Here is a 26,069-nt window from a genome sequence, read left to right on the forward strand (position 1 = left end):
TTTATTTAGTTTATATTTGTTGTGGATTATTATATATCATTATTCGGGTGTTTGTGTACTGCTTTCACTACCTGTATCTCACAAAAGTACATCCCTAGCAATAGCATGAGTAAGAGGTACAGGGTGTCCCTCCCCCTGTCACACTGTGCCGTCTGACTGCTGTTTGTGACCACAGAACATGTACACAAAGAGAAATACACGCCATCTTTCACACAGAGCGATAAAGAAGCTTTTCTCAGCAAGGTGCCATTCTCATTCGTACAAAGTGTGAATGTTGTTTGGTTGTCCACACATGAACAGTGTACATTTAAAAACATGTACAAAGTAACTTTTTAAAACACTCTAGACTGTAACACAGAGAGAAGGGTACTTAACAGGGGTCTTTTTGCATTAATTAATAATACTGCTTTAAATTGTGCCACCGCATATGCTATGCTGTAGTACCCACCAAGAAATGTAACTACAAAGACACAGATTGTTGTCATTCCACTTGTAAAGTGTTTTACCATGTAAAGATGGTAAACCTTTAACAAAATGCATTAGGCTGTGATAGTTTTTACTTTGCTTACTATGCTAATGTAATAGCCAGTATTCTGTCAATGTAGGCATCATTATTTTTTCTTATTTCCAAAGCTGTCATAATCCCCAACTCAGTTGCTACTAAAATGTTCTCTTTCCCGAGTTTCCTTAAAAGTAACTTTTGTTCAGTAATTATCGCCAAGTCCAAACTAATCAGCTCAGTTTTGCTTGTGAGGGTAGAGCAATGCAGATCACACATGCACACAAGTACAAGTGCAACTGCTGTGTAGATTCTGCAAGGAGTCATCGCAGAACTGAAGCTCAAACTTGACTACTCTGTGTCTTAACTACACTTTTTCTGCAGCTCTCCTTTGTGAGAAAGTTAGAAGTGATAGGTCTATTATTTTGTTTGGTATGAGTGCTGTAGCTTGCTGTTTTCTCACACGCTGAACAAAGCAGGAGGAGAGAGTGTGGAGGCAGTAGCAGGAGGGCAAGACATTTACAGGCGAGATAATTCTGTCTATAGATGTTTTTCTAAATGCAATAAATAAATATGCTGTTAGAGAGCTATGAAAAGTTGCTAAGGCAGCATCATAGGGAGAGACTGAAGTGTGATTGCACACGCTGATTTATCTAAAAAAAAATTGAAATGTGCACTTCAAAAATCAAAATCCAGCTCAAATAGTGAATATCCAACTAGGTAAATATTCAGGCACACCAGTGGTTGTCTCTTTTTGAGTCAGCAACTAAAATTGCGTATTACAAAATTGTAGTTATTTAATCTTTTTCTGATTAATCAGGTGTTTGATTGTGGACGACGTCTTAAGAAAATAGAGACACCAATGTTGCCATACACAAAAAATACATGTTTTAAAAATAAGTATTTGGTGTAGAAATCCCAGTTAAACCAGAGTTTACCCAGTGAATTTCAGAGACACTATAATATTCATCTTCCTCTTTTCCTAATGTGATCTCTACTTTTACGCTCACGTTTATTGTGGCATTTTTATTAATTTTCCATCTTTTCTTAGATTTGTGTTAACAAATTGTCTTAGATTTTTATGAAGCCCTTCCAGTATTTTTAACTTGGTAATTAAAAAACAAAACAGCAAATCCTTGTTGCAGCTCTCCACAGTAATCCAAAATGCTTCTGCTAACATTAATTCTTCCATAATGGTTTCAGTTTTCCATATTCTGGTATCACAGTTCTTGTGCTGCTCATTGCTCATAATGAGGTTGGAGTTCCTCAGCTCAGTTTCCACCAGGATGATGGTCAGAATGTCAAGTTTAAATTAATTTAATTCTTAAAATGTTCTTGGCAAACGTTCCACTGTGTCCAAACATTACCTTTGCATACATAAAAAATGCATACATTATTTGGTGATGATACTAAACTAGTATTTGGTCCAGTCCGAGGCTGCTGTGCTTCAACCCTCTGGTTTCATCCAGCTTTATGTTTCACTTGTGTTTTAACTTCTATCATAAAGCCTGTGCTGAGTTCATCCCTACGGTTATACTTCTGTACTAGTCCTTGGCTTCTCTACAAACCTGCTGTGTGAAGTAATGTTTATTTTGTTGCTCTCCTGAATACTTTCTGTGTATTTTCTTTTCTGAATAGCAGAAGCTGTTTCCCCCTCTGCTGTAGCTTCTCTGTTTTCTGTTTAGTTGGCGTGTATCCTTTTATTTTTTTTAACCCTCTTTTTTTTTCTTTCTCCACTCTCCTGTAATCTGATTCATAATGTTCACTGCTGTTAATTTTCACCGTGTTTTGTTTTTCCTTTATTTGACCCTTCCCCCTCTCCACTGCCCCCTGTGTTTGGTGTGGTTGTGGTTTTGGGGGTGGTTGTGTCATCCTGGATCCTTTCTACATTGCTCCTGATCCCTCCCTCCTCATGTGACGCTGCCCTTTGACCTTTGTGGCCCTCTCCTTTGTACCCTGCCCCTCTCCATGTGTGGCGTGCGCTCCTGATCCACCTGCTCATGTTGCTCTGGTTCTCTGGTGATGATTCCTGCTGTCTCCTGGTATACTTTTACACCACACTTCCTCCACACTCCCAAACCACCACCCTCACGATGACCCCGTCCTCTCACTGCCCCAACGCCACCGTTACTCCATCTTGGGCCCAATCCCCCTCGCCCTTTGCCATGGACACTCCTCACCACTCAGCTTGCGGGCAGCAAAAGTGGCAAAGGCAGCAGCAGCGGTAGCCAATAGCAGCAGCTCTCCAGTTAAAGAGCTGAGGGACCTTTCAGCCATGGACGCTTTCCGCTCCCGCAGCATCAGCGTCTCCGAACATGCGGTCCGCAGGTTAGACGAGCCTTCTGGGTAACAAAACAAAAACCAATAACAACCCAAACACTTACTGCTTTCTTCATGGGATTGATGGGGTCTAGGGTCATTGTCCGTCTTTGGGGGGGTGTTGCTGGGGAGATTTGTTGCCAGGGGCACCTGGAGTGGGTGGTGCATGCTGGAGGAAGGTTTATGTGTCGACCTTTTTGGTTTGTTTTGGGCTGTGTTTATATTTGTGCTGGTTTCAATGTTGTTGTTTTTTCTGATTTGCTTTTGCATGCAGTGTTTGTTGAAGATGTGGGAAAGCATCTTTTCACTTTATTGATGTTTTTCACTTTGCTCTAACACAGATTTTGCTTTTTTGTTTGTTTGTTTCTTACATTTTGCTTTGGTTTGATTTTATTTGTATGTGTCTTTTATGTGCTGGGTGCATTGCTGACTGATTTTGATTCGCCTAACAACAAATGAATGGCAGAAGGAACTGGTGCAAAGCAGTGGTGGGATCTTTATAAACTTCACTGTAAACAACTGCAACCCCCTACTTTGGCTCCCTCTGTTTGCTTTGGGAGCACATCTGCTTCTTCGACCAGTGACTCTGGCAACAGCAACACAACAGCTTTTGTTTGCTTGCTTGACATAATTTTAGTTTTGTTTTGTTCCACTGAAACATCCACTGTACTGCTATGACCATGGCAATCTCCTAGTGCGGGATTTCAGAACTAGCTGGGTTGAGATGAACTTTTAACAGTTTGATCAACACATCATTCACATCACGCACATCCACAGAAACACTCTTCCTCACTAATCGTCATATGCTTATCTGTCCTTGGCTGACTTTCTTGGGCATCTGGAAGAAGTACAATGCAACATTGCAGTTGTTAGATGAGGCTGCTCACACCAATTGATTGTCATAGGTCATACTAGTATTGCCACCAGATGGCAGCAGCAGCTCAGTACTTGTATATGCTTAAAAGTACTGTTTAATGTTCAACGACAAACACAAAATTAGTGGGACTAAACAACTGCAGTGTTGCTCTCTTTAACCTGCTTTAACTGTTGACTGGCTGATAATCTGCTTTTGCTCTCAGAGCTGATTTTTGTGTGAACTGGGTTTAAAATTCACCTCCATATGGACACTTACTCCATCTAGCATAACGTGACCGCATTCAAAGCTTTCAGTCTTCAAGGCGACATTTTCATTGGAAAAACTGTATGGGATTAGATAAGGTTACATTTGTTTTTCTTTACTTTAAATTGGGTAATGTCAGTGAATTGAAGTACAATAGCATGTGATGGTATGACAAAGCAGCAAACCTCGTACTGCTTCAGTCGTGAGTCTGTCATGGTCATGTTTTTGGAGTATGTGTCCATTAAACACTGAAATGAAAAATAAGTCATCGTCAGTAGAAGAATAGTAGTTATAAAATGTGATTGAATAGTTGCTGATTCACATTCTGGGACTTGAGAGATTTCTTTGAGCCTCATACAAAAGATCTACGCACCAGTATTAGTCTGTATGTGTGCCTATATTTTCATGCTCAATACATTTAAAGTGAAAACACTATTTCTACATAAATCTTTGAAATTCTGAAAATATAGTTGTATTCCTACCAGCCTAGACCTTCCCTAACCTTCATAGAGTATTTAAATTTGACCTATAGGTAAGAAGAATGGAGGCTTTAAACAAAAACAAAAGAAAACAAAAAACTAAGGACCTCTTGCTCTCTTTTTTTAATCCATTGCATCACTACTTTCTTGTTTTAATCTTTGATGTTTTCTTTCATTTTTGCATTTCTTTATAATTTGGCTTTGAAAAACAGTCCGCATGTCTTTAATACTCCCCATTGTGAGGAGAAGTAACATCTGGCAAGTAACATGGGCTGGAGTGTTGCTGTAAATTGCTCATTTTGAGCATGTTTACTTCTAAGCAGCAAGCTTTCAAAACACGTCCATTATCTCCCTTGAGCTGATGTTCACATCTGTAAATTTGCTTCCAAACTGATTCTTGTATAGAGCACGGAGAAATGCTTCTTGTGAATACAAAAAGCTGCTGCACAGTGAATGCTAATTGAAAGATTTGACTTCAGTGGAAACATTAACATACCGTTAAACACATCGAGTCACACGTAGCTTCTACCTGCTGGTTTTTCTGCATCAAAATATTACAGATCCTTTTACCCTCGCAGAGAGAGCTTTTTTACATTTAGAAGGAGAATCAGTGTGGTATCAGGGCATGCAAAGCTATGTATTACTTGTCCCAGCATGTGTCTCTGCGTGTGCACTTAGAGAAAATGTAATCATCATATGGTGGTTGAGCATAAGAAGTTGGGTCCGTAAATATTTAGACAGTGAGTGTACACAATTTTGCCTCTTTACATTATCATATCAACTTACGCTTACGTTTTATTGTTAACCTTTGGGTACAAGGCTGGGGAATGCATTAAAATCATTAAACTTTCCACATACTGAGTTCCCAGCAATAGATACCAAAGTTTTCTTCTGAGCCAATGGCTGTAGTTCCTAAACAGTGCAATATTTTGAGGTACTAGAGTAACATCTTGATTGCTTTCTTTTAGTACCGATGTGATGGTATACAGAGGCAAAAATGCAAAATTTGTAATCCTTTCCAAATACTTATGAACCCAACTGTAAACAAATGAATGCACGTTTCCATGTGTGCTTGTGATGAATGTGATCTAGGCACGGACATGAGCACGAGTGATTGTGTGATTCTTCTTGCAGTTTTCTCTGCACCAATAAATCAGAACCTGCATGTTTCTGTGCACTTTACACATTAAATATGCGAGGAGCTTGCACCTTCAACTCGCTCTTCTCCACCTTTTGCTGTTCTTTATTTGTCTCTTTGTTTCCACCTTTTAGGATGCACACCTCAACCACCACATGCAGTCTGGGCTCTGCCGATGAAAATGCAGTAACTCAGGCCGACGAGGGGCTGAAAACTGTCCACCTAGAGCTCACAGAGACTTGTCTTGACATGATGGCCCGATATGTATTTTCCAACTTCTCTGCACTTCCCAAGAGGTTGGAAGAATTTTTTATTATTTTTTTTTAATGCTCATATTTTGGAAAAAGAGTTGGAAAAAGCAGCAAGAGTGATGATTTTGGCCTCTGTTCTCTTAGGTCTCCCATCGCAGAGTTCCTGTTAGCAGGAGGCCGCAGTATGACCTGGTTGGTGGGCAACAAGTTGGTCACCATAACAACCAGCGGAGGGGTCAGAACACAAGCGCTGCTGGGCCTGGACATGGCTGATCGTCTGGGAGGAGGAGGAGGGGAATTGACCAGGTGATGCATGCTTGCACACATACTAAAAGGAATTTGTCTGCTTTCAACTGCCAGACCTCACTCTATCTATCACCCTTTACTTAATCAAAGAGATGCTCCACTTTTACTTTCTTCCCTTTTTTTTTTTTTTTCTTTTTTCTTCCCGGTGAGCCGGTGGGCCAAAAGTTAATTATAAGAGCATTATGCTGCTCTAAACACAGATCTTCTTGGCTCTGTGTAATGTCAGCATAGAAGCCCCACATACCTGCTGCTGAGACAATTAGTTTCCGAAGGCAAGCTATTTAAAAGGAGAGTGACCACACACACACACACACACACACACACACACACACACACACACACACACACACACACACACACACACACAGGTTGAACTGAGTAGCTGCCTAGAGGCCCAGAAGAAGATAAATATAGGATTATTTTGAAATGGGAATCATACAAAGCTACTCTATTAGTCCAAGAAGACTAAGAATGAAACGATGGAGCTGGAAATAAACACAATAGACCACCTACCACATGGCATTTACCCTGTAGTGCCACCATGGGGTTGACATTTATCCTTCTGAGTAAAATATTTTGACATTTAGTGGATGAATAGCCATGAAATATTGATCTAGACCCCTCCCCTTCAGGACAAATTGCAATCATTTTAGCTTAATTCTTAAAGACAAAATGTCTAATAAAAATTTTTTTAAAAAAATTGTAACCTGCAATTAAGAAAAATAGCAAAACTGTTGACATTAAAACTTGAACTTAAATATTTAACAATTACAAAATTAACAAATTCCAAAATGATAAACTAAGTTGATCAACAGTGTCACAGATGGAGATGGGCAGTAACGCGTTACTGTAATCTGATTACTTTTCAAGTAACGAGTAATGTAAGGGATTACTATTGCAAAAACTGTAATTAGATTACTGTTACTTTCCCGTAAGTACGCTGCGTTACTGCGTTACTAAAATTTTGATTTTTTTTTTTTTTTTTTTTTTTTTTTTTTAAATTTGCGAGTATGTCTCATGACAGTGACGTAAGCAAGTGCGACGTTCGTGACAACAGCTGTATGCAGATCAACAATGGATAATATATCGAGTGCGGGAGAAAATATGAGCGTGCAGCGTTTAAAGCGTGGAAGTACTGACCTTTGAGTTTGATTCCATAAAAAGTGACAAAAACATTACCATCCGTTGTGCGTGGGAAGAAAACTTCTTTTTACAGCGAAAAAAAACCCCTAAACTTCCAAGCAAGCATCGAGTGCGCAACGACGTAATGGGAAACGCAGAGAAACTCGCGGATAATAGAGAAAATAGAGCAACAGGACCGCTAGTCTTTGATTTTATTTATTTTCTGCTGTGTTTTACTTGCATCTATTTGTAAGACTGAGTGTAAACACAAAAAAATATTTTATTTTATGTGCTGGAATGTGCAGAAAATTGGTTTAAATGTTAAACAAATTTCTTCCAGTCAGAGAATGTTGCATATAATTAAATTTTTGCTTGATGCATAAAGTTAAAAGATTAAAACTAATAAAACAAGTTTTAAAAAGAGACTTTTCCATTTGATTACATTTTGTATGAAGGATTATGCAGAAAAAGTAGAATTGGGCTGAAAGATCTATCGCTTTATCACCTATTCAGGTTGTAAATGGTGTTTTTAAAAGTAATTAATTACTTTTGAAAATAAGTAATCAGTAAAGTAACGGATTACTTTTTGGGGAAGTAATCAGTAATTAGTTACTGATTACTTTTTTCAAGTAACGTGACCAACACTGGTCACAGAGCAGCTAGCATGCCTGCAACCACTTTGGATTGTTAGCAATAATGTTGCTCTCCTGTTCCCGCAGGTCAGACCCATCACTACACACCCGAATGACCAAAGAGGCTCCAGCCAAATTGGAGTCACAGTCAAGCCAGCAGCACAACAGAGCTGCACGCATACGAGTTCGCTCCATGTCAGGTAGAAATAAAAAAAACAAATATGTAATTTTTTTAAATTTTCTTTTTTTTTTTTTTTTTTGCTGTTGCTAGGAAGGTAACACTGCTTTTGTAGAAAAATGATACGTTGCTGTCTATATTTCAGTTCTAAAAGTTATTTCTATGTTACCATGCTGTTGCTTTCTTTGACTTACAGTCTTCAATGTAGGAGTCTTGGGAAGTAATAATGTTGTTGTGCTTTCTCTGATTGTCTGACTTTACAATAAAGAAATCTGGCTTTGACTTACAGGTGGTCATGCTCTACGTGCCGGTCCAGCTCAGAGTCTCAGTCCTCTGGTGTCTCCCTCTGAGGGTGAGTTGACTGCTCCACTCTCTCCCTCCTCTGGTCCTGCTCTGGATAGTTTAGGTCCATCCTCTTCCACCTCTGCCACTCCATCTGTGCCTCCTACTCTGAAAGACAACCCCACCTTGGCTGAATTTGCCCCAATGCTCACACAAGGCTGGGCAGAGATCTTCATACGCAGACCGTCAGGTATGTCACCATTAAGAATGTCCCCTCTACAGTTATTGTAGAAACTTTCTGTGTTTCGTTATTATGCGAGTATTGTCAGAAGGTGACTGTTGGGGAACAAAAAAAAAGAAAAAAAGAATCATCCACATACCTTTCAGTGCGCTTTGGTAAATGATAGGCATTCATTTTAAAGATACTTTCTGCTGTTTGTGTTATGTGCTCCCTGACACTCTTGCTTTCTGTGCTGGGCTCTAATACTGTCGTCACAGGTAACACAAGCTGGCTAATGTGTTTGGAGAACCCACCTAGCCCTTTCTCATCTGAGCTTGGCAACATGCCGCTGCAAGAGCTCTCCAGTGTTCTGATGGCAATGGAGGGAGTGAAGGAACCTCCCACGCAGACAGCCAGTGCTCCTGCTAGCACAGCTGTCCCTGCTCCAGCTCCTGTCTCTGAGCCCCTAACCCAAACACACAGCAGTGTTGGAGGAAAGGCAAACCTGATTCAGCGCTCCAACACAGGTGAGAAATGGTTTGTCTGGGCATAGAAAGCAAGAAATATCAGAAAGTTTGTGACGTTTTTCTTGTGTTGTATAAGTGCTGATGAGTTATTGGTCCCGGAAAATTTGGATCCTGCTGTTATCAATGAAATTAAAAACAGCATATCCAGATTAGGAAGCTACAGTATGATGTAATGTTACGCATGAATGCAACCCTTCTATCTGCGTGACTGCATGTCCTTGATACCCTTTTAATGGACTAAGTGAAATGCTAAATTGCCTGTAAGTGCTGGATTTGAGCCTGAAGGTGTTCAGTAGCCCAGCTGGGATTCATTCAGGTTATTGATTGTCAGATATCACTGCCTTAAATCACATGTTCTTTTTGTTGCAGGTGCCTCTGTTTCAGTGAGCTGTTATTTTAGTCATCTTATTTGTTTTGGGGATCCATTTCAAGTTTCTTCAGGACATCAGCCCCCCCCCCCCCCCCATTCTTTCTTTCATCCTTCTTTTCATTTTATTTTTAACTGCACTTAAGATTTCCTCCCTTGTTCTGATTGGTTTCTTTACATGTTTCTTCATCCTCATCACCCATGCTGGTTTGTGATTGGCTGCGGTGTGTTATGTGGCTTCATGTGCCACTGACCTGTCCTCTGGCACTTCGCCTGCAGTGGGTGGCTCTCTCTGCTCTCTGGGTATGGGCACTGCCCCCCCAGGCCCACCAGCCCCTGGCAGGTTGCACAGGAGCATTTCCTGGGCAGGTACCGTCCACCACGTGTGTGACCCCACATCTATCTACCCCCCCTCCAAAAAACTCCTGGTGCAGTATATTTCTTCTCACTTGCACAACACAGCAGTCTGCAAGCACAGATTAGGAATCTTTCTTTAATTATATTCCCTGATTCATTTGAGTTAGATGAGAAGCTTCATACCAATCTCATATCTGTCTATTGTTTCTAGTGAGGCGACTGCTAGCAAAAAGAAGGGAATGCTGTTGATCCTGCTTTTAAGACCAGAAGCATTGGAGCTATGCAGAGTGAAGATATTAGATCATTACAAAAGCTGAAATGTAAAACAATTTTTTTTTTGTGGCTTTATGGAAATTAAGTGTCAGAATTTTCTTTAATCAGTTAAATTGGGCCGTGTTTATACGCCCTGATGATGCGGACCTTATGGATGCAATTGAGCATCCATACTTGCAGGATGGCTGCATAGTTTCTGCTCTTTTTGTAGTGTTAGAGCAATTTAAGCAGCAACTGTACTCACCACAAACGAATAGTCACTGTTATTATATTCATCAGCTTACAGTCCCCTGTAAGAGTGTGTGTGTAGTTAGTCCATTGTAGTTTTGTGTGTCCAGATGAGTCCGAACAGTTACAAAATTACTGGCAGAATATCCACGCAGAGCCTCACGCCAGTGATGAATTTGTCTCACAACCTTAGAGTGCACTCGTGGAAACTATAACATGCCTGTTAAACACAATGCCTTGTGTTTACCAAATGCAAAGTGACGTTTTTCTTTGCATTACTCATGCTAACACAGTGACTAGAGTATTTTTGGACAATTTTCCAACCCAGAAATATTTCCCCCCTACAACTACTTTCTATAAAAAAATACAACCACTAACTGAAATAAATTCACTGTAACATTTTCAGAACTTGGTATTCTTTTCTCCCAGTTCTCTATTTATTTATTTATTTATTTAGCCTGTCTCTATGTAAAAATGAAATTGAAAGATGCCCTCAACTGGTGACGGTTTTCTTTTGCTATCTTCAGGAAAATCCAGTCTTTTGGGGATTCCTAGGAAATAGGCTTTTGTCACACAACACCTGTGTTGTTGAGCAACTTTGAGTTGTTGCTCTCATATTTAACAATTGACAGTTGTACAGTTTTTTTTTCTTCTGAAAGTCATTACTGTGAAGTTGTGAGACAACTAATAAAGTCTTCCTTTTTTTTTAAAAAAAAATGCTGCGGTATAAAGCTTTTGGCAGTAGTTTTCGCATTTAACAGATATGAGAGTGAAATTGGTTTTCTCATCTAAGTTTAGACAAGAAAATTCCAGTGTTTTCCAAAAGGTCTCCATTTAATTTTAAGAAATAATGGGGAGGACCATCATTTTCCATGGATTCTCAAGCACACCAATCACATTGTGTTATGCGAAAGAACTGCTGTTGCTTCCTTAAAGATTGTGCAAGTATAGATACTCAGCATTTCTGCTTTACCGTTAGTCTTCTATTAACACGGGGCGGGGGTTTCTCTTACTGCTAATGAAAACATGTCTGCGCTGGAATCAGTCAGCCAAATGACACCTAAAGATGAATCATGATTCAGTTTTTTGTTTTTTTGTTGTTGTTTTTTTGGACATCTTCTGCATTATATTTTTTTCTTCCTGAATAAGTTTTCTAACCCTTCTGTTTCTGAAATATACTCCCAGGTTTTGACCTTTAACCTCTGACCCTCTGATGTTGTCAACAGAAAAGCCCAGACCTCATCTAAGCAACATGATGCACTTCCTTGCTTTACTGGTTAACCAGTAGGGTGATGAAGACTTTTTCTGAGCTGCAGTTTGGGGGTCTTAAAAAATCAAATGTGCCTGCTTGTGATTGTGTTTCTCTTCTTCTTTGAATGTGTTGTTTGGGAGATGCAAGACTGGTCTGGGCTGCTGTTGCAGTAGCTGCCGTGCGTTTGGGATGAGATAACCAGCAGCCAAAACGATGCATGCAACTTGATAGAAAATGAGTAAACGAACTAGTGATGCTGCCTGCCGCACTGATAAATCTGCCTCTGATCTCAGTGATTTTATGTTGATGTCACTGTAGGTCATGATCTTGCCACACGGCTTTGTTTCTTTTTTTTTGCCTGAGAAGATGTATATGATTCTGTTACAATGACTTATTTGAATTATTGTGTGTTTAACCTGAATTGAGATTTTAGAGAGAATGTTTGTGAGGTGTTGTTGTCATGATTACTACTGACAGCTGATAAAATCTTTAGTCTTACCACCTGCATATTTGTGTATCTCTGATTGTGTGACTAACAGTGGACAAGACTGTGATTTGTGTGTCTGTGTGCGTGCATTGCTTTCATATACCTGCATTGACTTATAACCCACATGGTTGTGGCTGTATCCTCCTGTAGACTCTGTCGTGGTGCTGGAGGAGGGATCAGGAATTGCTACAGCAAACACGCCGCCTGAATGGCTGGGGAGTGCAGAGTTTGAGCCAATGTTGTCTGATCCAATCTTCATAGCTGCTGATAAGTTTACAAAGACTCCTCCTGAAACACTCAGCAGGGTAGGACCATGTTCACCAAACCACACACGCAGACTTAATGATGTCTTGTGCAGCATTAAACAAATCACCATGTGCACATCCATTAAAACACTTGTTGTGGCTTTACTGTCAGTGCCTGCACCTCAAGGCTGTTTATTCCATCATTTGCGTCACCTGTGCTATTTGATTATAAACTGTCAGCTTTTCTTTTTAAGTGGCTTTCCTTTGCCACTGCTGTAATGGGTAGCAGCCAAGTGGAGTGCAGCTTCTGATGACTCACTTAGCAGCGCCTTTAACAACCCATGCTGTGCTTTGGCAGCATGTTAAAACCATAGTTAAAACCTGTATATATATATATGTATATAAAAGATGGAAACAGCTTGCAGGTTCTTGTTGCAAAAGGAAGTCTGATTGTGTCATCCTACTGCTCACTTCTGTGACCTCAGAAAGGTCTTCAATGTTTAATGATTCAAAACAGCATGACCTTCATTTTCCAGATTATTTCAAGGAGGAATTTTGTGTCTCATTTAATGTCAAAAAGATGACAAAGAGATGAGTTAGGGTATGGCTAATATGTGATTGACATGGTTGTTGTAGCTCAGGTGGCAGAGCAGATCAGCCACTAACCAGAAGGTTGGTGGTTCGATCCCAGGCTGCTCCAGTCTGCATGCCAAATATCCTTGGGCAAGATACTAACCCCATGTTGCTCTCTGATGCATCCATCGGAGTGTGAATGTGTATGAATGTTAGATACTTAAGCTTAGAAGTGCTTGTGTGAATGGGTGTGATTGGGTGAATGAATTAGTTGTATAAAGCGCTTTGAGTGCTCAGACAGAGTAGAAAAGCGCTATATAAGAACCAGTCCATTTACCGTTACATGGCTATTTAGCTCACACCCTCCCTCTTTGTAAATGCTAATCAGGAGTTAAACTGGTGGGTGATGTCACAGTGGGGTCTGTGGTTAAAACTTGCATACTTTCATTGCAGTACTTTAAATAAACAGCTTTTGTTCTCACTTTCAGTCCTCCTCCACCTCAAGTCAGGATGATGAAAAGTCAACCCTGGAAGAAGTAAGTGAGGGAGCAATTCCAATCGATCAGCCCCCTTTTGGACCATCCACTCCAGGAAGCCAGGGGCCTGACCTTCCCTTCCAGACACACACTCAGTCCCAGGGTCATGGACTCAACAAGTCCAGCTCCTCTCCTGAGCTCCAGACATTACCTGAAGCTTTTGCCAAGGCTGCTATGGAGTCAGAAAGTGCGATGGTTGACACGTCACGGCCTAGAGCACCCTCAGACGGCATGCCTCAACCCCAGCAGCCCCAGTTTGCGAAAGAAAAGGTAGAGGGAAACACTGGAGTGGACACTAATGTAGCGGGAGGTCCAAGCCCAGCAGGTGAAGGCCAAGCTGTATCGTCATCTCAGAGTGGAGGAGCGGGGATGAGGTTGTCTTTTCCACCAGCACCAGTACAATCTGCACCCATCTCCCCCAGTGGAGGCCACCGGCCCAGAGGTCACACAATCTCAGTCTCAGCCCCCTCCTCCAGGAGGGAGAGGCGGGCGGAGAGGGACGCTTACCACAGTCGACCTGGTCCCAGCAACACTGAGAAAATCTCTGGACTGAGCCCCAGGTATTACACGATTTATACAAGAAACTGCTGCAGCTTCTGTGATGTGTTTCTGCTAAATTAATGATGCAATGTATCAAGTAAAGTCAGTAAGCTCATTTTGACTTGCAAGATCAAAAGTGTCACCCTGTTAGTGAGCAAATTTTTATTTTTTTTAAATTATGTGCTGCAACTGTGTTTTTAAATAAAAATTTTTTTAAGGTGATGAAAAATCAGAACGTGGACAGAAACTGCAATGCAGCATTTGGAAATAGTTATGAATACCTTCTAAGAACAGAGGCCGTGCATAGAGGTGTATTTCCAACCCCAGCTCCGAATAATTTGGGACACTGTTTAAAATATAAATACAAAAAAATTTAAGGATTTCAAAATCTCATTAACCCATATTTTATTTAGAACAGAAAGCATGTCAAATGTTTAAACTGTCATTTCGAATTTTATGGCAACAACAGGCCTCAAAGTTTGGACAAGGCCATGTTTATCACTGTACAGCACCCCCCCGCCAACCCCACCCCCCCTTTGTTTTTGTTTTTTAACAAAAGTCTGTAAAGGTCAGGGATCCGGACTTCCCATTCTTTTCTGAGGATTTTAGCTGCTCTTTTTTGATGCACCAAAATGTTTTCAGTTGGCAAAAGATGTGGACTGCAGGCCAGTTCAGCATCTGGACTCTTGTACTATGAAGCCATGCTTTTTAATTGATTCAGTATAGGGTTTCTTATTGTCTAGCTAAAATATTCAAGGCCTTCTCTGGAAAAAGGCTGAAACCTGTGTGTATACCTTTCAGCATTGACGGTCCCTTTCCAGATGTTCACACTCCTAATTACATACACATTAATGCACCACCAATACCCTAATCAGATATTACGTGAGTGCTGCTAACAAGCCGGATGGTCCTTCTCTTTAGTCTGGATGATGCCTTGTCCACATTTTCCAAAAAGAATTTCAAATTTCCATTTGTCTGACCACAGAACAGTTTTCCCCTTTGCCTCAACCCATTTTAAATAAGCTTTGGCCCAGAAAAGATTGCGGTGTTTTTGGACCATGTACACATGTGGTTTCTTCTTTGTGGAAGGCACTGTATTCACAGTGATTTCTGGAAGTGTTCCTGGGCCCATGCAATGATTTCCATGACATAATCACACCTGTTTTTATTTCAGTGCCACCTGTAGGGCCTGAAGATCACGGGCATCCAATGTGGACTTTCTTCCTTGTCCTTTGGATATCTATAATATCACAAATTCTGAAAATCTGGAGAAACCTCTGTGCACAAAGTCTTTGGTATTTTATGCCGAGGACCATTATTTTGAAATTGTTCTGCAACCTCATCCATATAAACAGATGTTTGAATAGAAATGTCTAGATATCTCTTGGCATGGAAACAAGATATTTGGTACCAGAAGCTGTGTTGCTTTTATTTGGTTCCTTAAATTGTGTTTGTAGTCCAGGTTCTGTTGACCAGTAAACATGAGGTTCAATGAAAGTAGATTGCCTTTAATTTACATATCCATGTGTCTAAACTGACTTTCTTTCTTCTTATATCTTCTAGCTTTGTGTTTCTGCAGCTCTACCACTCTCCCTTCTTTGGGAATGAAGCCAACAAGCCACTTCTGCTGCCCAAAACTCAGGTAACCTGAATTCTCTCCTACACCTTCTTCTGGATCATACGGCGTGGTTTACATTGTGTTTTCTGTCGTAGGTGATTGACCGTGCAGTAAAGGTTCTGGACCAAATGCCCCCTTATGACACCCATAAAATTGGGGTGGTGTTTGTAGGAGCTGGTCAGGTGAGGATGTGCTGACTGTAGTTTTGCTAATCACTGCCGTATAATTTCTATATTTTCTGGCTTAATGTCTTGATCCTCTTCACTTTCTTTAGGTTAACAATGAAGTCGCCATCTTGTCGAACGAGTACGGTTCGAACCGCTACGCCTCTTTCCTCACAGGTCTTGGCAAATTAATCCATCTGAAAGACTGCGATCCAGACCAGATTTTTCTTGGAGGGCTTGACCAGTATGGAGATGATGGAGAGTTCACCTACTGCTGGCATGACGACATCATGCAGGGTGTGTGTGTGTGTCAGGAAAAACACACATACAGTATATATTTATTTTTTCTTTACAGCCAGTCTGTAATTTGCATATTATAAATGAAATTGTGTCCCTGCAGCTATCTTTCACATAGCCACACTGATGCCAAACAGGGAGAGCGACAAGGGTTGCTGCAACAAAAAGCGACACATTGGCAACGATTTTGTCATGGTGGTGTACAATGACTCTGGAGAGGAGTACAAACTGGGCACAATTAAGGTAGACACACACGAGCACAGTAAAAGAATCTGAAATTTGCTGTTGATATTCTGTCCTTTAATGCCCATTTTCCCTTCCTTTAGGGTCAGTTTAATTTTGTCGAAGTCATTATAAAACCACTGGATTATGAATGTAACCTCGTTACCCTCCAGTGCCGCAAAGGTGAGCTAATCACTTCTTTTTCGGATCCTGTTCTTCATTTTTGTCAGCTTTGTTTAGCTTTAATGAGTTCTTCTATATACCCTCTTTCAGACCTCGAGGGATTAGTAGACACAACGGTGGCAAAAATTGTTTCAGATCGAAACCTTCCCCTGTTAGTCAGGCAGATGGCTCTGCATGCAAATGTAAGTCTTTTATCTTCTTACATCTAGTCAAACACACTTTGCAGAGGTGACACACATTCTCGACTCGTCTCTCTCTCCTCAGATGGCCTCTTTGGTGCACCAGTACAGAGCTAACCCCTCTGACGCATACGCCTCTAAGTGGCTAGCAAGGTTACGACACATCAAGAGGATCAGGACCAGGGTAAGACCAACATACAAAGTCTTCCTCATCACCACTACTTGCACTTAATTTCTCTAATTTCAACCCGTTTTACCTCATTGCTATAACTTAGGCTCAAGAAGCCATCCAGTCTCGCTCAACTCCCGGGATTTCACTGACCCAAGGGCAGAGCAAACCTTTGTCACAGAGCAGTGCTCCAACAAATGTGGAAGCCACTGGACAACGAAAAAGACTGGTGTCCACTGTAGACGATTTCACAGATTTTGTTTAATTTCTTGTCGAGAAATTAAACAAAAGACGAGACAAAAGTATATGAAGTGAATAAAACAAACTAAAAACTTAAAGTGGCATTGTGCTCATTTTTGATCCACAAAGAAGGAATGAAAGCCCAAATGCACCTTTGAGCATTCTTAAGTCTGAGTCAAAGCAGGTATAATTATTTTTCTAACAATATACCTAATGGTAATGTAAAAGAGTTTACTCATGAATCAGCTGTCCCCCCTCAGCGTTGGAGTACCCTGTAGTGAGTTTCTGCCCATTGTTTAGATGACTGTCCAGCTGTTCTACTGCTTTGGGTCAGTCTCACTTCTCTAAGGGAGCTGTTTTCAGCAACAGCGGGGAGCTGTTTTTAGTGAGAACAGAAAAATCCTTCGTACACAAAAGACAAAGGGAGAAATTTGTTCCAGAAAATTTTCCCAGGAGTTAGTGAAGGCCAGAGACAGAGTGAATTTTAGACACTATAAACATGATAAACTGTTACTGTTGTTTATGTAACTCCTGGATTTGTAAATAAGAAACTTTTTTTTTCTCTTCTTCAACTTTTCAACCTACACACTGACTATAGGATTGGCATCGACAAGTACCAAACATTGCGGCTAATTTATCAGCAAATCTGAACGTACTGCATTACCTACAGGGTGGAAACCAAGTACTTAAGCTAGCATTTGACATTTTAAAAAAATTTTTTTTCATTTTGCAAGAAGTTCAGCTGTCAAATTCTTTATTTGACTTTGTCAAGTGCAAAAGCATAAGAAGTGCGACAACTGCAAAATACAAACAAGAGCATACAGACAAATCTTTAACGCTGCTTTAAACAAAATGCATTTTACAACAGAAGACAACGGTGAGCTTTGGCACTAAACTGTTACACGCAGAGCAGGAATATAATGCTGGTGGAGGTGGGAAGTGCCGACTGCTGTGCTGTTTGGGGTTTTCTATTCGCCGTCAAAGAGTAAACTGATTAGAAGCTTTGGCTGTAGTACTTTGATTACACCAGTGGAACATAAAACTCTGAAGTTTGCAACACCAGTGCTCGACCTATGTGTACGTTGCTGCAGCACAAAAATGACTGATCATGAAAAGCAAAAATATACATCACAAAGCGCTAATATATACAGAAATGTACACGCACAGAAGAAGAAAAGTTCCCTTTTTAATTTCTTTTTAAGAGCACCTGTAAGTTTGTTTTATGCTCTTTAACCGTGGTGTTTTGTATGAAAACAGAGGGGAAAAGATGTAGGCTAAATTAAACTGACATGGCTATAAGTACCTTTTTAACGTTATATATTTTAATTAAATCCAAGGCAAATTCGATGATGTACAACTTCTAGAGCCTTGCTGAGAAAAGGGAGGGAGGGAGCAGGGGTCATGTTGACCATAGTTGCATAGTTTAACTTCTACATATCAGCTTTTGTTTTTCCTGGACTTCCTTACAGGTTTTAAGAAAAGGTTGGGTTCCCTGAGATCTGCCCGCTGGACACAAGAAGTGCGCATGTTGAACAAAATAAGGCAAAAACATCATCACCACAAAGAGCAAACAAAAGTACAAACAACTGCAAGCTACTGCTTGATTACTTTGATAATACTTACTAGGACGTTTCTATAATGTTGCTGTAAAGGCATGACTTGACACATGAGAGTTAAATATGGGGTTTGATATCAGCTCCATTAAAGAATAAAGTGCAAGTACAAGAATGAATGAATTATTTAACTGGTGTGGTTAAAATCCCAGGATGCATAAATGATACAAAAGCTTTGGCAATGTTTATAATTAAGATACAGTATGAGTGAAGCTTTCTCTATTGGTTTGGATACCAAGCTTATTATTTAAACCACACCTCATTACAAAAACAAAACAATACTTCAGAACAAAAGTGCTTTTAAATTGCTTCCATATGGAACAAAACACAACAAAAAAGAAACAATTAGGAAAGATAATCAGACTGGGAGTCATTATAGCTTTATAATGGGAGAACATGTGTAAATGCTCAGTATTGTCTGTTTCCTTGTCTACAATTAGACTTATCTGTTCAGTATCATTTTCTTCACACTAACCTTGCTTTTCACTTGCTACACCTCCTTGTCATTGGCTCCTCTGACTTCATCTCTCTTATCTTCAGTCTCTCCAATCATCTCTGGAGAGGAGGGATATATTTGCGCCCTGAATAACTGGCTGCTGGAATCCCAACAGCATTATGTCTGTGTGTGTGTGTGCGTGCATGCATGTATGTGTGTGTGTGTGTGTGTTTTCACCTGTAACCCAATGGGCTGAAGTGTACCACACGTTCCTATTTGCTGATATGTTGTCTACAGTGTTATTTCTACACATGTGTACACCTGCATGTGCGTATATCTTTGTGCGCCTGCATGCAAATTTGGGACAGGCCACAGGTACCCATGGTGACCAAAAATAGAAAACGTAACAGTATGTAGACAGGTAACATAATTGAGAAATCACACGTTCTTTCTGAGATACACAAAAGTCTGATTGCATAGAATGCTTTCAGTTCATTGAGTCTTATGGTGAGCACTTTTCTGCGCTCCTGTCAACGACCCCAGGTAACCTCCAGGGTCACATGGGATCAGGGGGCAGTTTTGGTCCGGGGAAAACAATGAAAGGAACTTCTTGGTTTCACTGCTGACTTTATGTCCCCTTAACCAGCTCAGCTAGCATCTGGTGACCTGCACCTTGAGAACTGAGTCGGGATTGAGACGGATCACTGCTTATAAACCTGCAAAGTCTTATTTTATTGCTCTTTTTGTCTTTCAGTACCCCAAACTCCTTGTTTGATCCTTCTTGATTCTTTCCTGTAGCTCATCCTTGTACTTTCACATCTATTAGTTTCTGTCCTTTCCTTGGGTTTAGAGAGTGGCATCTGAAGACAAAACCTGCTGCCCATGAGCGCCTCCTCTCGTCCTTAACCCATCATTTTAAGTGCACATCCTTTTTCTCCACCTTTCACTTCTTTCATTCAATCTGCTCATATTTATCTAAGTTGGGTGCACTTTGTTTTTGAGGGATGGGGGTTTGCGTTTCCGTTTGCGTGTAGGGATCGTGGTTGTGTGAGCTGGGTGGTTGAACAGGCTTGAGGAAGGGAGGGTCTCTCTCTCTGCAGGAAGATCCCAGTTGCGTGTAATGGGCGTAGATGGCAGGGAAGGGGTGGGTGCACGGGTGGATGGAAGAGCTGTAGGTGTTTTTGGTGGCGGGACATGGGAAGATGATGTGTTTGCTGATGACAGGGGGAGAGAGGAAGAATCGGAGGACTTATCTGTGACTGGTGTGGGTGGAGGCACACTGATTGAAGGTTTGGCAGACAACTGGGGAACAGGGGGGTTTGTGGAAGCAGAGGAGGGTCGGGGCTTCAAAAAGGGAACGGGTGTAGCTACAGGAGTCTTTTTGGGGATGGCAGCACTGCTCCCACATTCTTTTGGAAGTTCACTTTTATCTACCTTTTTCCCCTTCCTGCTCCCTTTGTTCTTTTCCTTGCCACGCTTTTGTTCTTTCCAGGCTTCCCCTTCCCCTCTCTGTCCCCCTTCGCTCCTACATCCCTTAACTCCATCATCTCTCTCCCTCCCTCTACGCCTCCTTTTCCTTTGGGCTCGCTCCAGTTTACACTCAATATGGTACAGATCCTCTGTCGTCACAGTGACACGGTCAAGCTGTTGCAGCAGAGCATCCAGGGTGGGGAGGAGTCTCCTCAGAGAAGCTTCCGTCTCTGCTCTCTCTCTCCAGCTGTTACCTCCCACCACCACTCCTGGGCCAAGGCCCAATCCAAGCCCCAAGCCAAGTCCCAGGCCGATACCCGGGGCTTCTGTGAGGCTGCAGGGGCTGGAAGACGCTGGACGCCACGAGGCCTCAGAGCCAGCATCAACACTGTCTGGGGTAGGTGGGGAGTCTGGACTGTCCAGAGGAGGCAAGCACAGGGACTTGCAGTCGCTGGTCGAGGATGAACGGGACGGTGGGAGCTCCATACCTTCGAAACGCACTTTGTGGCGAAACTAAGGAGAAAAAACACAGGATACGATTTTGGGTAAAGCATTCAGATTTTGTTTTGTTCCAATAGTATATATGGAAAAAGTTAATCTATAAATAAAGCAACAAAAATTGTCCTTAACAGATATGAATTAGAATTTGTACCTCTTTGGCCCGACTGAGTCCCATCCACATTTTGAGTCTTCTGAGGAACAGTTCGACCATCTCGTAGTCTTGCAGATCCACTGCTGGGCGGTATAGTTCTGCCCGTGCACGCCGGTAGTTCCTCAGTAAAACAGAAGTGACCAACCACAGCAACACCAGGCGAAATATAGCAAAGCTTATGTGGAACAGCAGTGCAGAGAAAGTGCTGGGACCAGTAATTATCCAGGCAGGACGCCATGACAACAAGCCACACCAACCGGAACCCAGTAAGGACAGACTGGCTGAGATCACGTTGCTGTAGCCGTCCAACACAGAGTGGAAGAGCTGGAATGGAAAAAAGTTTCCTTTTTATCAATTCTAAGACAATATTTGAAAAATAATAAATGTAAACATTACTGATGCAGTATGAGGAAAAGCTACTGATCATGTGATGGGCACATGATGAGTGGTAGGCAATGCATCTTTTTGGAATAGGGAACTCAAACCAACCGGTTACCAGCTGGTTGTATTTCGGTTATATCCCTATATAAAATTTTTATTTCAAATCTATGAGGTTCTGTCTGATTCTGAATGTAAATATTCAATATGAATTTGAGATGACAATAGAATAGAATAGCCCTTTATTGTCACATGTACAATGAAATTGTGGGTGCTCCACACTAGTTGTGCAAGAATAAAACTGAAATAGTAAGATGGCAGGAACAAATAACAAACAGGAGAAATATATACTAAACAAGAGCAAGGCACACAATAGAGGAGGGGTTGCAAAGTGCTTAGAAGTAGTGCAAACGACTTGATGTAAATAGAGGCCGTGTCTGAGTGATAAGGGTTACTCGGACTATGGCTCAGATTGGTAGGGTGGGTGTGTGCGTGTGTGTCTGAATGGCCCAGGGGAAGAAGCTGGTTGTGAATCTGGAGGTCTGGCACCTGATTGACCTCAGCGGATGGGATGCAAGGGGTCACCTGTGATGGCCCATGGGCAGGAGGAGCTGGCAATGGCCTCCAGGGGTGGAAGAAGGCAGCCAGTGATTTTTTTTTTTGGGCAGATTTGTACTATTCAGTGAACTGCCACATCATCACAAACAGATTCCATGTAAATTTTATGACCTCAATCAAACACAAACTGATAGCAAACCAACTCCATCTTACTGCTGTTTTAACACAGTCTTGACACACCAAAGGCCCTGTGAACCCAACTGTGAGTGGTCGCAGATCTGGTCTGTACCCAAAGTCACTCTTTCAAAAGCAACAAGAGTGCAAGATAACTGCACACCTTTTCAATAACTATGGTCATTGTAGGAGCCATATGAGTTGCTCCTTTTTGACTAAGTGGGTTGGTTTAAATGGACTCACTGTATTGGTGCACGGGTGTGGGGCGTGTCTCATGGGTGTGGTAGATGATAAATGTGGTTGCACTCACCTGTTCACGGCACCTGATGTTGATGAGCAGAAAGGTCGGGTGAGCATGAGGCAAAACCTTCTGTTGAGCGCAGCTTGACTGATTTTGATGTATTTTGACTGTAACTTGATGGTTTTTGTATATTTGTGCACTAATTGATGCCATAGGCCAAATTGTAAGTTGGCATTGTAATTAGTACAGTTATTTGTTTGTGCAATCTGTGCATTTGTCTAATAGTTAATCCCATGTGCTGATTTATATATTGGACAGTTGCATGTGGAATAAAAGGAGCAAATGGTACAGAAGTGTATTTTATGCGTTTGTTGTTGCGCGTCATCTGTGTCCTCATGTTTAGCCTGCCGCGGCCATAGGTTGGAGGAGCCGCAACAGTCATGCCATGGCATCCAACCACATTTTTGAGCCAAACGGTTATTTTAACACAGACTTCATTAAGAAGACTGTAGGCATACGGTACTTCTGCAGTGGCTTCACTTTTCAGACCCTTAAGCTAATCGATCTTTTATATACAGTCCATGCTTCTAGCAGCATAAGTAATTACACAAATACTCTTGGATGGCTTGTTGTGAACTGTCTTAGTCTATTTGTATTGCTGTGGCCCTCTTCTCACCTGCCAAAGCAGTGATTGCTGGTTGATGTAAAACTACTGGCACACCTAGTAGGAATGTGGCCAGAGACCGTTAAACTGTGAAGTTCAAAGCATTTAACAGATGTTGACAGACTTCATCAGTAGTTGCAAGTTTGTTTGGCAAGAGTGTAAATGATGTTAATTTGTATAGCTGTGCTCCACAAAAGAGCTTAATAGTTTGGCAGTTTTTGGCTCTTTTCTTAAATATTATTAATCATCTTACTCTTCTATCATCTGGAAATGTCATGAAACACAATTATACTCCAGTTCTGAAGGGCTCTCTAAAAAAAAGAATTGAAGGGAACATAATGTCTAAATAAAGAACAGTTAAAAGTCTGTTGGATGAAGCGATGCCATTTACACAGCAGAGACATTCTGCAGGTCATTATTTATTCCGTGCTGGTTTGAATAAATGATTCAAATATTGAATAAATGCTATTGTCATAATGTTCTCGTTCAGTAAAGCTGTTTGGCAGCAAGGAAGCACAGATGCTTTCATGGTGTAACAATAAGAGCAAAGCTGTATTATGCAATCTGTGCAAAAGAGCAGGTTTATTTGAAATTCTCTAAAGAAAGTGAACTGTAGCCATGACAATGAAAGTGAACAGACCAAAAACAAGTAAACTGAACAACCTCGTGGGTGGACACACTTTGACAAGGTTATGTGCTGAGACAATGTGGACTGAATTTACAGTTTATTTGGTGTGCGCACATGTGTGTGCGGGGGAGAAGCCGAGCCAGAGAAAAACAGAATGAACAGAGAAGAGAAAAAACTGACCAGGTGTCCCGTGTGTGAGTAAGCCAGCACCAACAGCAGTAACGCCAGAGCAACTCCCAGCAGCTCCCAGACTGAGCGCCGCAGAGCTCTGCCAAATACGGCCCACTCACGGAGAAACCGCAACTGGTGGGACGCCTGCATGAGCAAGGACACAGAGAGAGGGAGAGCAGGGAAACAGAAAGCAAAAATATGTGTTTGGAAAAAAAAGTTATCTTGTAATTAAATCTAATTTAGCCAAAGGACACAAATGTTTCTCCATCACAAACACGTTTGGAGCCATTTTGAGTTTGTAATATAATGATATGTGTGTAGAAACAGTCGTACCTTTCTCACAAAATAAGGGCGAATGCAAAAGTACCAGCAAATTAATAAAATATTGAGAAAAAGAGCTTCCTAATAAAATATGTTATGTAAGAAGTGTTTCCACATTGAGCTCCGGCTTCAGCCTACAGTTTATCAGACACTATTTTGTTCTTTACATTTAATTTAAAAGCTCTTTGCTTACTTACGCAGTTCTATAAGCACTCTTTTTGTTTCTTTTAGTCTGGAAAACTGGAAATAATACGCATTTCTTTTAAAGATGTTTACATTTTCTAAGCCAGCCTCATTCTTAGTGCGTACACACGGTCAGAGTTCTAAATTTGTACTGTAAGAAAATACAGATTCTGGGTTTATGCAAAACTTTGATTTGTGGTTTAAGCACAGTTTTGTGTATATGTTGTGTTTATGAATGTGGCCCGCTGCATTGATCACTGCCAATCAAAAACGATTAGTTATGTCTATAACTTCTGTTCCCTGAAGGAGAGGAACGAGGTACAACACATAAGTATGGGATATCACGCCCTCGCGTGTCCTGGCTGAAGAAACCTTTATTCACGCCTTTACGGCAGATGACGTGTGATGACACGCGCAAGGCCCCGCCCGCACATATAGCCGCTGCCATCACCGTCATCCCTCAGTTCGATAGCCGCTCTTCACCGAGCCAACTGCTCAGTGGGGCCACCCTGTGTTGTACCTCGTTCCTCTCCTTCAGGGAACAGAAGTTATAGACATAACTAATCGTTCCCTTTCAGTCGATTCACTCGGTACAACACATAAGTATGGGACCTATATACACGCCCCGCAGAGCAGCCACCGAACCGGAACGGGACCACCACATCCTTAGTGAGTGGTAGACCCAGCAGAAAGGACAGCATGAGCCACCGAAGGGGCTGTAACGTCCAACCGATAAAACCGCACAAAAGTGTGCGGCGACGCCCAATTAGCCGCTGCACAAATATCAGCCACAGGCACCCCTCTAAAAAGAGCCCATGAGGTCGCCATCCCCCTGGTGGAATGAGCTCCCACCCCGTGGGGCAACGCAAAACCTCCGGTGCTGTATGCCAGCGAGATAGCTTCTACAATCCAGTGGGACAGCCTCTGTCTGGACAGAGCTCTACCCCTATTCGGATTAGCGAAGCAGACAAACAACTGGTCACACAAACGCACATCCCGAGTGCGCTCAATGTAGGTGCGTAGCGCACGCACCGGACAAAGAGAATGCACCCTCCTCTGCTCCTCAGATTCAAAAGGAGGGGAGCAAAAGCTCAGCAACTCAAACTCCATTGAACTATAAGATGCAGGCATGACCTTGGGAAGATAGGCGGCATTCGGACGCAATACGACCTTGCGGCCATCAGGAGAAAACTGTGTGCAGGCAGGATGCACAGACAGCGCATGAAGGTCCCCCACTCGCTTCGCCGAGGCCAAAGCGAGAAGTAATGCGGTCTTATACGAAAGAAGTTTCATATCTACCGACTCAACGGGTTCAAACGGAGGGCCACAAAGGGCCTCCAGCACCAAAGACAAGTCCCAAGCCGGGACACTGGACTTAAGCACGGGCCTCAGCCGGCGAACCCCTTTCAGAAAACGCACGGCGAGGGGATGCGCACCTGGTGTCACCCCGTCAAAACCGATATGACAAGCAGATATAGCCGCTAAATAAACCTTGATCGTCGAAAACGAAAGGCCTTTATCCAACAGCTCCTGCAGGAATGTCAAAACATCCACAATAGAGCACTGAAATGGGAGAG

At 41.8% G+C, this 26,069-nt stretch overlaps 2 protein-coding genes across 6 annotated transcripts in view; one reads left to right on the forward strand and one right to left on the reverse strand.

Annotated features, from left to right (window-relative positions):
* The window catches only part of tsc2 (TSC complex subunit 2), a 31,686-nt gene extending 14,585 nt beyond the window's left edge, over window positions 1–17,101 (forward strand). For 2 of the 4 annotated variants that reach the window (XM_080302733.1, XM_080302732.1), the window contains exons 26-42: window positions 2,687–2,827; window positions 5,690–5,851; window positions 5,951–6,112; window positions 7,954–8,066; window positions 8,334–8,576; window positions 8,825–9,073; window positions 9,720–9,809; window positions 12,188–12,342; window positions 13,344–13,951; window positions 15,495–15,573; window positions 15,645–15,731; window positions 15,824–16,010; window positions 16,114–16,253; window positions 16,337–16,415; window positions 16,506–16,597; window positions 16,680–16,778; window positions 16,870–17,101. In XM_080302733.1, the coding sequence (XP_080158859.1) occupies window positions 2,687–2,827; window positions 5,690–5,851; window positions 5,951–6,112; window positions 7,954–8,066; window positions 8,334–8,576; window positions 8,825–9,073; window positions 9,720–9,809; window positions 12,188–12,342; window positions 13,344–13,951; window positions 15,495–15,573; window positions 15,645–15,731; window positions 15,824–16,010; window positions 16,114–16,253; window positions 16,337–16,415; window positions 16,506–16,597; window positions 16,680–16,778; window positions 16,870–17,028 (2,845 nt within the window). In that variant the 3' untranslated portion in view covers window positions 17,029–17,101. The remainder of the gene's footprint in view (window positions 1–2,686; window positions 2,828–5,689; window positions 5,852–5,950; window positions 6,113–7,953; window positions 8,067–8,333; window positions 8,577–8,824; window positions 9,074–9,719; window positions 9,810–12,187; window positions 12,343–13,343; window positions 13,952–15,494; window positions 15,574–15,644; window positions 15,732–15,823; window positions 16,011–16,113; window positions 16,254–16,336; window positions 16,416–16,505; window positions 16,598–16,679; window positions 16,779–16,869) is intronic. The other 2 variants (XM_026170196.2, XM_080302734.1) reach the window with 2 other exon arrangements.
* Window positions 17,102–17,740: 639 nt separating this feature from the next.
* pkd1a (polycystic kidney disease 1a) overlaps window positions 17,741–26,069 on the reverse strand; it is an 87,889-nt gene continuing 79,560 nt past the window's right edge. For both annotated transcript variants that reach the window (XM_026170194.2, XM_080302731.1), the window contains 3 exons: window positions 23,998–24,132; window positions 21,175–21,498; window positions 17,741–21,035 (listed from right to left, as the gene is read on the reverse strand). In XM_026170194.2, the coding sequence (XP_026025979.2) occupies window positions 20,028–21,035; window positions 21,175–21,498; window positions 23,998–24,132 (1,467 nt within the window). In that variant the 3' untranslated portion in view covers window positions 17,741–20,027. The remainder of the gene's footprint in view (window positions 21,036–21,174; window positions 21,499–23,997; window positions 24,133–26,069) is intronic.

Source organism: Astatotilapia calliptera, chromosome 6 (genome assembly GCF_964374335.1).
Source record: "Astatotilapia calliptera chromosome 6, fAstCal68.1, whole genome shotgun sequence".
Classification (NCBI taxonomy): domain Eukaryota; kingdom Metazoa; phylum Chordata; class Actinopteri; order Cichliformes; family Cichlidae; genus Astatotilapia; species Astatotilapia calliptera.